This window comes from Eutrigla gurnardus (assembly GCF_963514095.1).
Source record: "Eutrigla gurnardus genome assembly, chromosome: 9".
In the NCBI taxonomy this organism is placed as follows: Eukaryota; Metazoa; Chordata; class Actinopteri; order Perciformes; family Triglidae; genus Eutrigla; species Eutrigla gurnardus.
In genome coordinates this window covers 21,288,900-21,306,320 of record NC_139923.1, presented here as the reverse complement: position 1 = coordinate 21,306,320, position 17,421 = coordinate 21,288,900, and the positions used below count along the sequence as shown (strand labels likewise).

Genomic DNA, 17,421 nt, shown 5'->3' with positions numbered 1-17,421 from the left:
CATTGGGGTATTTGGCCTCATGACCTCAGTATTTCTAAAATCCTGACAGCAGCCCTGATTAAAGGTGGCTTAATGGAGCTGAACTAAATAATAAAACTAAATCCAGCTGTGACTGTAGATCCCTTCTTCTTAATGACCAACCACATTAGACGTCTGTGTGGCAATTCATACATACACATGGCAATATACAATGGGGCAAATATTCTATTTATAATAAAGCCATTGTTTAAAATAGAAGGCGATAACCCATGTTTTTAAATACTATTCAAATTTATTTCAATTGTAATGGGCTAGTATAACAAATTAATACAAAGTACAACTCCGTAAACATTATAGATTGTCAAAAAAGTAAAGTACAAAATACTTGAGGTAAAACATCGTTTGAAAAAGATTCTGTTAAAAAGCCCTTATTAAAATCTCAATTCATTTTTAAGGTAAAAGCTCACTTTACACTATCTAGCCGCCCTAAAAACCAGCAATGCATTTTTATTTACAAGGTAGTGGTGGTGCAAAATACAGTGTGTGACGACATTCAGTCAAAATGTTCATGTCTTTATCGAGTGTAAACAAAAAACATTCCTCAAACTCCTGCTGTACAGAGCTAATACAGGAAAGCAATTGCTGCCATACTGGTGTTTGCTCTAAAAAGAGAAGTTTGCGTTAGACCTCAATGACCGCCGCTGACGATAAAAACAATCCAACAATCCACGTTTTCATAAGATGCCATACAAAAGAGAAACTGCCAAGAGGCAGACAACAAAACATCAACACAACATATAAAACTGCTGTGATGTTCAATACTCATACAAAAACAAATCCATGATACATCTGTAAATTCTGTCACCTGTCCATGTAAACAGTGGCCGTGACAGCCATCACCTCCGCAGAGGTAAGAAACTGATTCAATTTTGGCGATTTAAACTGTAGTTAAAGGATTACATGCTCCTCCATGGGTTAAAGGATAATATTGACTATATTGTATATTTTTGACATTGTTAACAAATCTCATGAAATGACCGAAACCACCGATGCATTAGTCCATCACTCAAAACTTTCTGACTCCCCCAGCTTGTCTTTGAGCCTCAGCACTTTGCCCATTTATTTCTACTTAATACATACATCTTTGGGAAGAAATGGGTCACAAATATGTCGCAATACAACTTCATAATTTACTTTAAAAGGAGTAAATAATGCATTTATTTTCATAATTTGATGATCAAGTGTTTACAGTACCAGCAATGTGGATGTGGGATTGAGTCATAATAAACCACAGTACCCATGTTCATCCTAATGAAGAAATGTGTTAATAATGATGTCATTAATGTGCATTTTTAGTAGTTGTGGACATAAATTGAGGTCTGTGGCAGAGGTAAAATACATCTTTGGGCTTTGGCTACAGAGGCAAAACTTCCCGGGATCAATTCATTCTTAATTTTGCCATTTTCAAGGGATTTGTTGTCAATAAGAAAAATACAGAATATCATCAGATTTATCCCTTAATCTGACTAATTCAGGTTTATGAAACCATTTGAAAGCTCAGGATAAAAAAAAGCTCTGATGAAGATACAACTAGTGTCCTTAAAGTGAAAACCTGGTAAAACAATGCAGTTCTTTAATAATAATTCCACTGGGATTTGCTTTGTATTTTGTTGGACAGAATGTTGTTTTAGTTCCTAAAAAGTTAAGATTTTCACTCATCAGTGAAAGGACTTGTAAGAAAGGAAGATGGTACCAATTTAATGAAATGTAGTTGTAACATTTCGTTAATTCAACATTTCATCCGCCTCAACTATTTAGGGCGTACCCAAAGGAAACCACGACTACACAGTGCTCTGCCTGCTCTCGCGGCAGTACCCCATAGCCTCTGAGGAATGAGGTGGAAAATCAATAAATATCCCATCTGAGTCTGAGTCTGCAGACTCGAGCACTTGTCCAATTATAGTTTCAGGGCTGGATGATTCACTGGGCGGCGTGGAGGATGCACCCTTACTGAGATCAATCACTGTTGTTGTGGCTTCAGTGCCGTGCAGAGCTCCTGAAGAATGAAGGGGAAGGATAGCAGGAGATGAAAGAGGCATGGCCATGGCACTCGCTCCTGCTTGCACAATACCTGTGAATGAGAGGGGATTGGATTATTATGGATTATTACATTATGATTTCAGTTCCTTCAGACATCTTAATCTGTGTCATACCGTTGAACTGAGAGCCCACACACAGTCTGTTGGAGGAGGGGCCAGACAGTCCAGATCCTGAGGCCAAGTCGGCGTAGGCCAGTCCTTGTTCTTCCAGGCATGTTATAATCTCGCAGGCCGAGTGGCGCCGAATTCCTCCGCTGCCAACAGAGCTGGCATCTGGGTCATACTCAGCCACGGGGGTCAGCAGCAGAGGGATATTGTAGCTTTTCGATCGTACCACAGGGTTTTTGGAGGGTTGATCTGTGGACTTGGACCAGCCCCACGGTAAACGCTTCTCTGAAAGACAAGAAGAAAAAAGTAGGGACGGTGTTTAATTCATGTTAGTCGACAGACACGTTGCATTATTACTCTGCTTCTTCTGGGTTCAAAATCTCACCCAGGACACAGCAGTTGTCCTCAGCGCCATCTTCAGAGTAAAGCCCATGCGTGCCCAGGTAGGGCGAGACCACCTTCTGGATCAGGGACTCGAGCCTCAGGTAGTCCTCATTAACACCACGTGACTCATGGACCCCCTAAAACAGACAGAGACTTGTTTCTGTTGGTTTCTGAACTGAAGCTGTTCCTTGGTGCTTAAGCAAGACCATGAGAAAAATAATACATTACAATTGTTATATTTGATTCACAGAATCAGCTGTTTAAAAAATAATTCTTTTTTTTTTTATCACAGAAGGTCACACACTAAGAAACAATATAAAATAGGATTTTATTTTTTATGTTATTGATTATATTTCCATTAGATACATCAAATGATGACTTTAGTGAATTACTGATAACATTTCTCACAAATAGTTATATTTATTTAATTCAATTATGGACTCCTTTGCGACCATATGCACTCGGGTGTTCATATCAAGACTTTAGATTGGAACTGGACCGAAGATGCACAACTGTGAGTGAGGAAAGGCTTACCTGTAGAATCAGCAGCATCTGTGTAACAGAGGGGGGAACACGGGCCCGAGGTCGAGACAGGGCGTCCTCTAACTTCACACTCAGAACTATTGTGTTTCTGAAGTGAAGCAGAGCTAGCTGTCGGACAGAGGGCTCCTTACCCTGCACACGTTAAGGACACAGAAACAGTAGAATGATGGTCACAAGTCAGTCATAGACAACAAAGAAAAACAGCTGACTCTTAAGATGTCTGTGCACCTGGACCGGATGGAAGATGGCCTGCAGCATCGAGAGAACATCACAGAAGAAGAAGTCCCAGGTCTCTGCCAGAGAGTCCAGCAACTTCTGACCTGCGTCAATCACACGGGAACAAGCCAAAAACACAGTCAAGCTTCCTTCACAGACACAGACTACTGAAGACCATGTTTCTAGTCACACCATACCTTCGTAGAACCTTATTTTGTCCCGAAGGATGACCATGCCTTTTGTCAGCAACTGGTTCTGTGAAATACAGGGAGTAGATGCCGTTAAATACAAATATCTGGGACCCCACTTTCATATATCTGAATTGTGTTTTGCAGCCATATATTAATCCCAATCCCATGTCAATATACAAAGTGTATTACCTGAAGGTATTCGGTGAAGAAAAAGCCCAGCTCAGTCTTTAATAGATGCCTGAGGAAACAAGTGTGTGGCATTTGCTTCACTTAATGACTCGAACACAACAATCATAATCAGAAGATGGACACATTATTAATGTGAAGAAGTTGTTTACAAACTGTAACTCATTACTTTACCGCATTACATGTGCAATTACACGACATAGCCACTATCACTTAGCACTCTGTATCCTGCATTATAACGGCTTTCCTGTGTAGAAATGTGTGTCACCTCCTTGTGGCTTTTCTGTACATGGAAATATGTGGTACTGGGCTTTAGTGGGGGCTGATGGGATAGAAGGGATGGTTCTGGTTTAGAAAGATAATGAGATATCTGGCATGACCACATGACTCCCCAGGCCCACGTAGAGTACATTTACACAAACAAACTCATTCACAAGAAACCGTTCAGTCAGCAAACGTAGGACAGAACAGTAATTATACTTATTATAGCACAAAATGACAACAACCTAAAATAAGGATGTTTTCTCTGTACTGTGTGAATGTGGCGGTTTAAGGTTTAGTCTAAACTTACCGGACGCCTTCGTTGAGGACGTAGAGTTCGTTATCTGCCAAACCTTTCTTCTGGAAGACTGCTATGACAGCGTTGTGGATGCTGCAACACCACACACAAACGTGTCTCTTTAATTGATCAACATGCATCTTGGCCACTACATGTTTTGCGCCGTGACGGTGTTTGGCGTACCTGTTCCAGGTGGCGTTGGCTCCTGCCCTCTTCTGCTTCTCTCCTCGGTCCTCGGGCGAACCCTTCTCGCTCTTCCCCAGCTCGCTGAGGCTGGGGGAGCTCATCAACTTCAGCCGATGCAAAGTCCTCATGAAGGAGATATGGAGGATGTGGAAAGAAAAAAACAAGAATGCACTAAGTCGTGGACCGGAGAGAAAGAAGGTCAGCCAGTGAGCTGACACACAGAGAAGAAACCAGAGGAGATAGCTGGAGGGCAGAACATGAGCGGCGTGAATCTGAGAGAGGGAAAAGGCACAGTGACGGTAGAAAGAGTGGCCGATGACAGAGGAGGAGAGAAGTAGGACAGAATGATGCATGGGGAGAGAAGGGCAGCATGGGCGGAGCCAAGCCGAGAGGTGGGCCACCGCCCTGCCTGAGGTCTCAGAAGGGCAGGAAACAATAGCACATGCACTGATGGGGGAGCATCATCAGCACAATACAACCATTGATGCAAACACATATTTATGCAGAGCACAGATACCAGAGGAACTGCAGGGTAACTGTACCAGTTGGGACTTTGTTGTGCTTGACTGCTCAGTGAGGAGGCGGAAGCGGAGGAGGAAGTCGTTCCGGTCATTATCAACAACAACAACACCATGGATAGGAAGTAGGGACACAATGTGGGACAAAAAAGAAGGTTTTCCTGCTCTTCCATTTCCAGCACAGCTGCAATGTGTGACACTAGAGCCGGATACGTATTTTTCTTACTATCTGTACGTCTATTTATATAAAAGCTCTGCAAGCTTTAATAGGTCAGTCTTATATTTACAGACATGTGAGTGGTATCAATATACTCATCTTAATCTCGGCAAGAAAGCAAAGGTTGGGAATTTGAAACTCACTGATTATAACATATCAGCCAATCGTCTTTTTTGCTCTCTGGTGGACAACGTATTGTTGGCATTTGCGTACAGACCTTTGTCATCGCTTATCGGCCAGCATATATACTGAGACAATATATCTGCAAGAAGCTAACATCGTCAACATATCGGGCGCCGCCAATTTGTCAGTCCCTCTTAAAAAAACCTAAACCACAACTCAGGACGTGAGTGTAAAAAATACAAAACGTGCGTGAAAACTAGCACTCTGAAGAAGAAGAAGAAAAAAGAAATGATGAGTTAAAACCCACGCAGTCCAGAGACTCGCTGCCGACAGCATGGCAGTAAACAACAGACCCCCTTCCACGCCCACGGAAACATGCACACAGAAAACATGGAAGGCAAGTGTACAAACATGAGATGTACACGGCACAAACATCCCACCAGCAGATCATTATCATAAGGTCAACATGTGTTGAGAGCAAAAGCTCAGCTGGTTAATTAAATCTTTAGGGAGGAGAGACGGGAGAGATTTTTTTATATGCATGTTTAATTCAAATGTCGTGCATTTTTCCAAGATGCTGTGTGTGTTGGGAAATTTTAATCCCAGGAACTGAGCCTCACCTCCTGATTGGATGCTCGCTGCTGCTGTCCAAGTCTGGGCTCGGGGGAGGGGCAGAGAAGGTGCTGAAGTTGAGTGACAGGGGTCGGGAGGAGGGCCGGGAGGCATGCCTCCGCCGGAGTCCATCAAGCATCTGAGATGGGAGATGATGAGGAATGGTTATCAAGGTTTGACTGAACGTAAACGTATCATCGAAGACGGGAGTGAATCAGGCAGCTGTGTGAGGCACCTATGAAAAATGTCCCTGACACACAGTCATGGCACTCCTGCCACTTGCTTTGAGGCAATAGCGCTAAAACACAGACAAAATGAATTAAAGCTAAACTTACGGGCCACAAAAAAATCAAGCCATGCATTTGTGACCTCCATAAAGGATTTGTAGAGTGAAATCAGCAGTACTTTCTATTTCCTTATTCTAATATTTCAACACTATAGAGTGTTTTGCAATCAGCACTCAAGCTACGCCCTAAGAATAACACACGCACGCACATTACATCAGAGAGAAAAAAAAGGGGAAATGCATGTTTGTGCTTGTACAGTAGCCTATCCGTGTGTGTGTGTGTATGTGCATGTGTGTGTGTTATTCCAGTAAAAGCCAGTGTGATAGTACAGTATTATAGCCTGTTTGGGTGTCTCCCCATAGAAACACACTGGGCATAGTAAAGCACCATCCCCTGGTTGGAGGGGGGAACAACAGTCTGGGCTGTCACTCCACAGACAAAGACACAACACGAGCCTCCTCTCCGCTGCCAGCCTGCGTGGATGGTAAAATGGGTGAGTGGTGTGTGTTTTCACAAGGATCGGCCTGCAGTTTCATTAAAGCGAGATCACATCTCAGCCAGAGGCCCTGAGACAGACTACACACTGTCTACCCGACATGCCATGCCACGCCAGTCTGGGCATTTCTGCTTTTGTTCACCCCCCCCCCCCCCCCCCCTCCTTGTCTTTTAGGAGCGACCTCAGCCAGATCGATACCACTTTTAATTCACATAAGGCCCGCTCTCGTCGCTTTTCTGCTCTATCGGTATCCCACTGCGTTGTCCCGCTCCTATTTATTCGACATAAAATAGCCGATCAGTCGCCCAGACGCGCAATCAACAGTTCACGTTTATCCTACAGGGAGGAATTTATAACCAGTCGTGCGTACGTGGAGGGCTTTCTATTTTTTATTCTACCTGTGTGGACGAGAGAACGAAGTAAACAACGTGCCCGCCTTGTGGACACACACACACACTGGCACAGACGCATCCTAAAGTCCACGTATGGATACAAAAAAAAAATACAAATAATGGCCACAAAGTTGTCGTGTGTCATGCGTCTCTGCCCGCCCACTGTAGTCCGCACTCACCGTGCCCGAGCCGTTCGTCTGGTTCCTGGTGGGATGAAACGGTCATGCAGCGCTGATGCGAAGTGTTAAAGTGTCCGGGCTCAACAGCGGCTGGCTCCTCTACTGTTCCCCGCCGGTCTGCGCACCCAAACGGGCATCTGGAGAGGGGAGGGGGGGGTGCGGTGCAGGCGGATGATGGGTCCGACCTGCTGTGCGGTTGAGGTGGACTCATTCATGAAGCATGCGCCGCTCGCTCGCTCGCTCGCTCGCCCCCGCTTTGTTTTGACGAGATGCAAAACGAGCCTCGGCGCGTGGACGCGGCTGCGAGCAAGCACGTGGGCGCGCATTGTGGTTATAGCTGTATGCAAAACAGGGGAATCACTGGGATTCAGGAGAAACACACGGAAGCACGGGGATTTTTTTTGTTTGCCATGCCCGGCGAGGACAACGTGTTTATCAGGTTTATCAGGACTCTGAGGCGGATTCATTTGCACACAGAGACACTTAGTCCACCATGAAGATCGATTATTTGAACGTCCAGGTGTGCAGACATTGGATAAAGGCCGCGTGTCACGTTGCTGTGTCCTCTCGCGTTGCACATGGCTGTATAGTAGGCCTCTACACAGCGTAATAACACAGCACTGACCCCAATCTATGCAGTTAAACAAAGTGGATGTCATGCCATCTGTCAAAGCAGGCGCGGGCATTTTGCAGATAATCCTCTATTTCCATGGATCGTGATGTCTCGTGAGGAATTTCACTGGCATTAAATCACGCAATCAGGGAGTGAAGCATACATGTCTGCCCCCTTAATACGCGAGGATACCGTTAAAAGCTTTGCAAATCATAGTTCGGAGTGCAAATCATATATATAGACTATGGAAAGTCATTTGTGCAAATAACGTCTCCGAAAATGCAGAATAACAACAAAAACTATGCATTAAGAGGTAGGTTTTTGTCGTTTATATTTATGGATTCACTCTCAAAGAACCCACATTAACACACTGTAGGCATATAATCCAAATCACCACTAATAGGAAGTTAGATTCAGCCGTTTTTCTGTAGGCCTACAGATAAATAACTGCTTGATTAATTCTGTGAAGTGAGTGAAAACGTGAAAAGACAAGGGAGGCCCATAGTGGAATTTAAAAGGCAGCCATCTTTCTCCATTTATTCCCCCAAATTAAAATAAAAACAAAATTAACAGGAGAGTAGGCATATCACTTATTTACAACCACTCCCAAGTTAGTTGTCTTAAAAATGTAATAACAATGCAACAACAACCTGCTATGGTGTATTTTATGACATACTATGATTTATTTTTTTATATTTACATGACATTTTGCTGATTTATTATACTATACTTTAACAATTTTATGAAACTCTGAAATTATGAAATTTGTTTATTGCAAACTACGCTATGTAATTTTAAAACATATTTATGATATTTTCTATGTTATAATATATTATTTTATAGTGCATTATATGATCTTTTTAGAACTTTTTCGATACAAAATATATTGTGACATTTTTTACACATTTTAGACATAATATATTATGCCATATTTATGACTTTCTGTGACATTCTATTTTAGTATTTTGGGACATTTGTATGTCATACTATACTATACAATTCTATAGTATAAAATAAAATGTTATATAATGATTCTTCCAACGTCTTACGTTAAATATTTTGCTGATAGTATTTTCAGCAACATTGTGTAGTATTTCTTCTGACATGATCTTAGTACTTCTTCCACGCATTTTTTTTTTATCTTTATATACAAAATCTAAAGAATTCACTGAGAATTGACCAAAAGGGCACGTGTTCGTTTACATTATTAATTTGTTAAGTAAATATAGAGAGGTTGTTCCGCACGTTCAATGTCGGACATTAACAATGTGACACCAAGCGGAAGTAACACAAATACTGTAGTTTGCAAAAAAACTGCGGAACAAGATCCCGTGACATTTCAGTATTAAAAAGGCGTATGAGAATCCTCCCAGGTGGGAAGTTGTGTCACTGTTCCAGTTGTAAACACACCCATACAGGTTTACATGAGAACAACCCACACTTATGAGAAAATCATATCATCAATCATATTCCTATGTTGAATAACCTTAGAGACGGAAGTGCGAACGTGTTGAATTCATTGTGAATGGACTGGACTAGTTATTCTAGTAACAATAAATATGGATATTATTCGAGATTAGTAGTTTAAATCCAATCTTCTGTTTTACACTCCAGTCCGGTTGGTGGCGGTAATGCGCCTTTAAATTAGTTTACCAACCGCCAACAAACACCAAAGAAGAAGAAATCGCTATTCCTCAAAGCGGAAAGAAAAGTTTCCGCAGCTCCGTCGGAAGTTGACGGTGTGACACCAGGCGCTTGTCTAGCTGCCGTAGTCTGAGTGCAGATAATCACCGAGGCTGTTGTTATCCAAAACGACCACAATGTCTGCAGTTCCGTATTCGAAACAGTTTGTCATTGAGATACTAACCGCTGCTGCTGAAGAAATATACTTTCAGTTTGAAAAAACGATCATCGAGTACGAGGGAGAGATCGATCGTCAGCGCAGACTCTTGGATGTCGTTTGGAAACCTCAAGTAACGTTACACAGAATCGGTATGTAAACCTGGTAGTATTTTATTAACTAACGAATTATGAGTATTATGACTGATATAGGACCCGTTTCTTCACGGCCTGACAGACCAACGCCATTGTACAACAAAGATTCTGAACCCTCTCTGATAATACCATCCGGGATATTTACGTTCTGCCTTCATTGACAATGCAGCGCAACATGGCGCGTAAATACATGAATGTGGATGTGTTTGAAATGACAGTAAGATCATTAGATACTTGCTGAAGGACCCCTAAGCTAATATTAGAGCTAGCATAAGCTACCACGGCTATTGTTAGCCTAAACAAAACAAAAATATAGAGCCAATTTAGCAAATAACACTTCTATTACTTTACCATGTTTATAGAACGAAATCACACGTGATTTGACCTTATTATACCATTATGTATTATTCAGCATGAATACTTTGAGTAACCTTAACCTCTTTTCCCCCAGTTAAACAGTTTACCAACATATACACACATATACACTCACATATACACACATATACTGACAGTCTAATGACAGGACTAATTCAGTATATTTTATAGTCTTTCAATGGAATAGTCTTGTGATGAATTTGTATATCATGATACACAATTACATCATCTAAGATGATAACAAAGCACATACTAACTCACATTTCTCAGAAAGTCTGACCAAACTCACTCAAATCAAACTATTTTTCCTAATCTGATTACTATGTATTTGTTTTGCATGCATGCAAACATCCAGAGCTCCCGCAGCAGGATGTTTGTGAAGATGAGGAGGAGGTTCTGGATGACCAGCAGCACTTCTGGGTTCAGGAGAGCAACTCCAGTCTGGACCAAGAGGACCCGGAGCCTCCTCAGATTAAAGAGGAACAGGAGGAAGTCTGCACCCGTGAGGAGGTAGAGCAGCCTGTACTGAAGCAGGAGCTTGATACCTTCATGTTGACTCCTACTCAGGAGGACGGAGACCACAGTCGAGATCAGACTCTGAACTCTGGTGTCGATGAAACTCGGAGTGCGGCGAAGGAAAAAACTTTAAGCTTTGTGTCAGTTAAAAACAGAGACCAACAACTCCTCCCTCACAACTCTAATGAAGCCGAGAGCTCAGATCAGAAAAGAGGCAAGCGTAGAGACTCGGCATCAATGAATGCAGAGCTGAAACGGAACGAACATCAGGAAAGCAACAGTGTATATAACCCTACTATGTCCACTAATCACTGTAATTCTCACACAGGTAAGAATCCTTTCAAATGTGACTTGTGTGAGAAAACGTTTAAGTGTAAGCAATATTTGCAGAGACACCTGGTAACGCACACAGACGAGAAGTCGTATTCCTGCCAGACATGTGGGAAAGGTTTCCGATTAAACTGTCAATTGATCGGCCACATGAGAATCCACACGGGCGAGAAGCCGTATTCATGCGAAACATGCGGGAAAGACTTCCGATTAAACTGTCAATTGATCGGCCACATGAGAGTCCACACGGGCGAGAAGCCGTATTCATGCAAAACGTGTGGGAAAGACTTCAGGTGTAGCGGCAACTTGATCTGCCACATGAGAACCCACACGGGTGAGAAGCCGTATCTTTGCAAGACCTGCGGGAGAAGATTCGGTGCAATTTCGGCTTTGCAAAATCACGTAAGAATACACACGGATGAGAAGCCATACACTTGCGAGATATGTGGAAAAGATTTCAGATCCAGCAGTAACATGACGGTCCACAGGAGAACCCACACCGGTGAGAAGCCGTACCTGTGCACGACCTGCGGCACAAGATTCTGTACCATGGCGGCTTTGAAAAGGCATATGATAATCCACACGGGTGAAAAGGTGTATACTTGTGGGACATGTGGGGAAGCTTTCACACATGGCGATCACTTGATAAGCCACATGAGAACCCACACAGGTGACGAGCCAGACCTGCGGGACAAGATTCAGTGACATTTCGACTTGGGAAACACATCTGAGAACACACATGGATGAGAAGTCATATGCTTGCAAAAGATGTGGGAGAGCTTTCAGACGTGGTAGTCACTTGATAAGCCACGTGAGAATGCACACAGGTGACAAAGCACAGAGGTTCCAGCTGTAGTTCCATTCATACAAGTATTAAGCTGTACCATCCTGGGGGGGACATCCATCTCCCACCACCTATTGGGCAACATCCACAGTAGAGGCTAAAGTGGCCCAAATCAGGGCCATGAATGCTGTATTGCTTTAAATGCAACGTGTAGCTTTTAGCTATCAGGCTTGAACATGCATGTGAGAAATCACTCAGGTTAGAACAGCTGTGGGAAAACATTCAATCAGACATTTAACATTCATATAAGAGGCCATATAGGCCACATTGCAGTAGCTACATCTCAACATAAGGTGGGATGTTAATATCTGCACAGTTATTGGCTATTAAAGTAACAGTGTGATCTTGACAGTTGTTGGTGTTATTGATGTTTATCCATGAAGCGGGAAAAGATTCTGACATTTCATCACTGCAAAGGCATATCAGAAGGGTTTACTTGCAAACTATTTGGGAAATATTTGAGATTTAGGAGTTACTTGAAAAGTCACACGAGAATTGGATACAGGTTTGATACACACTTTGGAGACATCCTTCCTTAATAATAAGAATTATTATTAATATGTTTTTACTGTATTGCTTTATTTGATTGTTCAGCACTTTGGTCAACTTCCTCTATAAATTAATTTGGATGTTAAGAATTTGTTTTGGTAAATTGAGAATCCAAATAAATCCATCATATCATGTCTTGTTATGTTAATTTCATAATGTCTGAAGACCCAAGTTTAGATCACTGGGAAGCAATGGAAATCAGTATCAACAGTAACTATACCCCAACAGATGTCAAATTACATTTAGTCATCATTTCTTTTTTCTTTTACTTTATAATAGTAAAAAAAACACAACAACAACAGACTGTAGTTCCAACATGTCAGTGACAGCTTTATTTTCCGAGGGGACGCGAAGGCAGCATAAACTCCTCCTCCGGTCGTTGTCCGAGCGGGAAGTTCAGATGTTCGTCTCGGTTCGTCATGCTCCGGTGGTACGGTTAGCTCACTCAAGACCAGAATCACTTTTGATGGTTGTTAGCTGGTGAGTTTGTGTTCATACGAACGGGAGAGATAACTTACAAAGCAGTTATCTAATGACAAACGCTAACTGAAGCCAACCGTTTAAGCTAGCTAGCTAGCCGAGTCACGTCTAGACGCTAGCATAGACCTGGTATACATATGTATACTATGGACGCTATGTCTATGGATGTCTATGGACGCTAGCTTTTAATAAGGAATTCACCCTCATGGATACTTTAGGGGTTGTCGGAATTCTCAGCTGCTATTTAGCTAACGCTACGTTACATTATTTCCACGTCTATGTATAATTGTAGTCGCTATAGGAGAGCTCTGCAGTCATGTCCAGTAACGCTGATGAGAGGAGCAACACCGCGCCCAAGTTCTTCGGACAGGTAGGTGACGACACCTCCTTTAACTAGAAACTCGGGACTCCTTCAAACGAGGGTCAGGTGTGCAGAAGAAAGGTGTCGCCTGTTCCCAGATGTTGTCCCGTTGCTTTGTTTTTGAGTGTTTTACCCAGTGCATTCTGGGAGAGGCTTCTGTCCCCCACAGTCTAAAAAAAATGGCAACTTCTTTTAAATTCCCATTTTATTAGTTCAGGTTGGAAAACCAAATATTCACATTGTCTTGACTGTATCTATTCCGTATAAACAAATGCAAACTTTATTTTTTAACTATTGTAACCATATTGCAAAATATATATTAACTATATATATATATATATATATATATATATATATATATATATATAGTTAATATATATATTAATATATAATATTTATATATATATAATATATATAACTATTATATCATCTATATAGATGAAAATGAACTTTCAAGCCTTGTGGCAACAGATGGCAGTGCAGCAACATTGCACATACACCCTTGTATTATGTTGCTGTGTTGCCAGTGTGCCTACACAGCCGAGGAGCACCAGGCGGTGCACAAAGCTCTGCAACAGAAGCTGGGACCCGAGTTCATCAGCAGCAGAGTAGCCGGAGGAGGACAGAGGGCAAGTCTTTGTTTATCTCTCTGCTTTTGTTTGTGTGTGTAAGTATATGTGTGCATGATGAGGGACAGGTTGTTTGTTCTTAGGAAGTTGTGTTTTATCTTAAGGTAATATTTCCCTTAACTAGAAACAAATTATTTTGTTGCAGTGTGGAGGAAATGTAACTTGTTTTCCAGATTGATAGTTTATCATGATGATTCCCCCACTCACACTGGTATCAACTCTTGAATGGACTCTTTCAGGTTTGCTACATTGAAGGCCATCGTGTAATCAGCCTGGCCAATGAGATGTTTGGTTACAACGGATGGTCTCACTCCATCTCTCAGCAGAATGTCGGTATGACTCATATCGCTTCTTGTCACCAGAGAACGCTGATAAATTCATGCAATTTCCACACAGTTAGGATAACGAAACATTTCCATTTTACAGACTTTATAGACATCATCAATGGGAAGTTTTACGTCGGAGTCAGTGCTTTTATCAAAGTGCAGCTGAAGGTTGGATGAGGAACCATACTTAACTGTGTTGATTTTAATTCTTAGCAATATTTCCACATCATGAATCATCTGATCGAGATCATTATATTTGAAATCAGAAATATTCTATCTTGAATACTGTCAAACATGGATTTGTGTGTACTTTCCTCCAGGACGGGGCATTTCATGAGGATGTAGGGTATGGAGTCAGCGAAGGACTGAAGTCTAAAGCTCTGGCGCTGGAAAAGGCGAGAAAGGAAGCTGTCACGGATGGCATGAAGAGAGCACTGAAGTACCGGAATTTGCATTTTTATATGTCTCATGAAACATGAAGAAAAAATGATTTAGAAGATGCACCATCTTTCTGAAATATGTTTTTTTTTATGAGGAGATTGATGAAGGCAGCTGCTGACAATTATTTGTGTGTTGGTGTTTAGATGCTTCGGTAATGCTCTTGGAAACTGCATCCTGAATAAAGAGTACCTCATAGCCATTAACAAGATCCCCAAACAGGTCAGATACAGTATTATGAATGTTTGACATGTTGTGTTTTTATTGTCATTCAAAAAGTATTTGGATGCTGACCCTTCTCCTCTACACAAAGCCGCCGCCTCCTCTTGACCCGGCCCAGACTAAGCGCTCCGAAGGGGAGCCCTCAGTGGAGAAAGCCCGCTTCTCCAGTTTGGTCCAAGGGGAAAAGCTTGTATCTGCGGCCCGTCCTGGCAGGATGCCGCTGGAGCCCAGAGTCCACAACCATAACGGTTCAGAAGTTCATACTCCTGCTGCTGCTGGCCCTGCCGAGAGGAAGAGTGACGGCATCGACTCCAGGTTTGTACAAAGTCTTGAAACTACGGAAAATGCTTAATTCTAACTGCTGTGTTTTCAAGGTTTGGAATATGCTTGCATTTGAATATACTTCTTGAAAAAACGCTTGATTTTCAACAAAATCTAAACAATCACTCATGTTAACCAAAAATCTTTTTCTCATTTGATTTTTAGCAATGCCGTCATCATATTTGTTTGTCGTCTCCTGGCGTCTCACACCGTATGTGTAGTATAAATGAACTCTGTAATTACATTTAAAGTAACAATTTATACGTGATGAGTCCTTGGGAGTCTGGAAAGTTTTTGTTGAGGTAAAACTGCTTGAACTTTCCATTTAAAAAGCTGTACGACTCCAGGTAGAGAGCAGTGGGTCTGTTTTCTGTTTGGAATGGCACTAACACTTCTTTATCTCTTATGCATCCAAATGTGCATCACCTCATCTTTTTCCTCCGTTTCTCCTTCCAAGACCCGTCATGGACTCGGTGGATGTTGACGGGTCATTGGAGCACACAGACCCCAAACAGCTGAGGAAGCTTCGACAGCAGCAACTTCAACAAAAGTTCAGGAAAGAGATGGAGAGCAGGAATCTGCAGCAGAAACCAGATCAAGCCAAATGTGAGGACACAGAGTTTACTATTGGACCGGTGGAGGCTAGGGTTTCATTTGTCGTCAGAACTTCTGTCTGTTTGAAGCAGCGCTCTCACAATCAAATAACCTCTGAACAAGAAAATCTCTATTTTTTTCTTCATACCTCTCTTGGTTTAAAGTTTCTTTATTATTAACTATTAGTATAGAGTATAAAAGTTGGTGTGTTTTATAAAGATGTATACATTCCTCAAGGTCTTGAAGGCGAACCTGGGTCCAGTGACAGCACCTCATCTGGAAACGGGAAGCTCAGCAGCATGGATGAGCATTTAGCAGGTTATGTAAGCCGCCACCAGAGGGCATAACATACTTGTCAACCTCATCTTTTACCAGCCCAACTCGCTTTGTACAACTGATTTTGTCTTTTCCTGCAGATGATCCCGAGCTCTGGGATTTCACTCTAGATAGGATCGATGTGCCTGCAGATGGCCCATCCTCCAGAGAGTTCTTACCGAGCACGCCTGGGAATCACCAGATGCAGACGCGCAGTAAAACCCCTCAGAGGAAAGTGCCAGGCAGACCTCCAGACGAGGCCCCTTCATACAGCGGAGGACAGGACCAGGCTCACTACAGACCTCAACATCCGTATCAGGCGAGACCGGGTGAGGTTTCATGAGAGAAGTGTTAGTGAGTTGTTGGCTGAATTTTGTAGTCTTCAATCTGCTTTTTTAACCTCACAGGTGGAACCATCAGTCCATGCAGACAAGGACAGTACATGAAGAAACGCCGACTGGACACTTGAGTTGATGTTAAAAATTGATTTTACTTCGGTTTCTGCTACTTTATTTTATTGTGCTTACATTTAAGTTAAGTTAATGAATTGCTGCTATTTGGAGAAATGTTATATGGTTTTGTAAATAAAATAAAAACATAACCACAGAAGTCAGTCAGCTGAGATTTATTTATAAATGAACATTTTTAGGACTTTTTTACTATTACTTTTGAATAACTTTCTTTGGCATACTATACTATGACTTCTTTTTTTTTTAGGATTTTTAGGACCTTTTTTGACATCCTATATTATGAACTTCATGACTTTTTCCAACAGTCTTTTTGACATACTATGCCTTTTTTTTAAAACGCTATACCATGACCTTTTTGCTATGTAGTTTGAGTAAGTAATTAGCTCAGTCAGTAGACAGCTATTACCTTTCAAATAATATGGCATCATTCTAAACTATGTTTTATGAGTTTATGATCATGAATCACAATCATTTGGGCCAGGAGAATCGTGATGATGGGTTTCCTATAATCGCAGGGGCCCAACCACCACTGGCCCCAGGGTTGGGCGCCAGTTGTGGTAAATCTTCATGTAAAACATGGTTTGAATAAAGTATTAAGAGTCATACTTTAAGTTTCAAGTGCTTCATTAACACTTGTTTTTTAGAAATAATCCAATAATAATTTATTCTTTCCTTGTCTGTCTTTTGTTGTTTTTGCATGAAATCATGAAAGATACTATGAATATTATATTTTAATATGTTTCTATTGTATTAATGAAGTGTCTGTTA

At 41.8% G+C, this 17,421-nt stretch overlaps 3 protein-coding genes and 1 long non-coding RNA gene across 4 annotated transcripts; 2 read left to right on the top strand and 2 right to left on the bottom strand.

Annotated features, from left to right (window-relative positions):
* Positions 1-251: 251 nt before the first annotated feature.
* On the bottom strand, positions 252-7,494 carry prr5a (proline rich 5a (renal)). Its single transcript, XM_084017959.1, has 11 exons — positions 7,276-7,494; positions 5,930-6,060; positions 4,449-4,574; positions 4,278-4,358; positions 3,710-3,758; positions 3,527-3,584; positions 3,342-3,433; positions 3,105-3,245; positions 2,572-2,707; positions 2,193-2,471; positions 252-2,110 (listed from the first exon to the last, which is right to left on the bottom strand). The coding sequence occupies exons 2-11, from the start codon at positions 6,058-6,060 to the stop codon at positions 1,821-1,823; spliced, it is 1,383 nt and encodes a 460-aa protein (XP_083874085.1). The 5' UTR covers positions 7,276-7,494; the 3' UTR covers positions 252-1,820.
* LOC311018882 lies at positions 5,353-5,918 on the bottom strand. The gene is made up of 2 exons (XR_014597761.1): positions 5,533-5,918; positions 5,353-5,500 (listed from the first exon to the last, which is right to left on the bottom strand). It is a non-coding gene; the product is annotated as an uncharacterized lncRNA (long non-coding RNA).
* A 2,107-nt stretch (positions 7,495-9,601) lies between the features above and the next one.
* On the top strand, positions 9,602-12,617 carry LOC311018619 (uncharacterized protein). The gene is made up of 2 exons (XM_084017654.1): positions 9,602-9,880; positions 10,614-12,617. Exons 1-2 carry the CDS (start codon positions 9,709-9,711, stop codon positions 11,807-11,809), a joined length of 1,368 nt encoding a protein of 455 aa, XP_083873780.1. The 5' UTR covers positions 9,602-9,708; the 3' UTR covers positions 11,810-12,617.
* Positions 12,618-12,833: 216 nt separating this feature from the next.
* rad52 (RAD52 homolog, DNA repair protein) lies at positions 12,834-17,193 on the top strand. The gene is made up of 12 exons (XM_084016880.1): positions 12,834-12,977; positions 13,270-13,347; positions 13,866-13,967; positions 14,207-14,300; positions 14,394-14,461; positions 14,614-14,732; positions 14,878-14,953; positions 15,045-15,268; positions 15,732-15,880; positions 16,106-16,186; positions 16,285-16,512; positions 16,591-17,193. Exons 2-12 carry the CDS (start codon positions 13,294-13,296, stop codon positions 16,650-16,652), a joined length of 1,257 nt encoding a protein of 418 aa, XP_083873006.1. The 5' UTR covers positions 12,834-12,977; positions 13,270-13,293; the 3' UTR covers positions 16,653-17,193.
* The last annotated feature ends 228 nt before the right edge of the window (positions 17,194-17,421 follow it).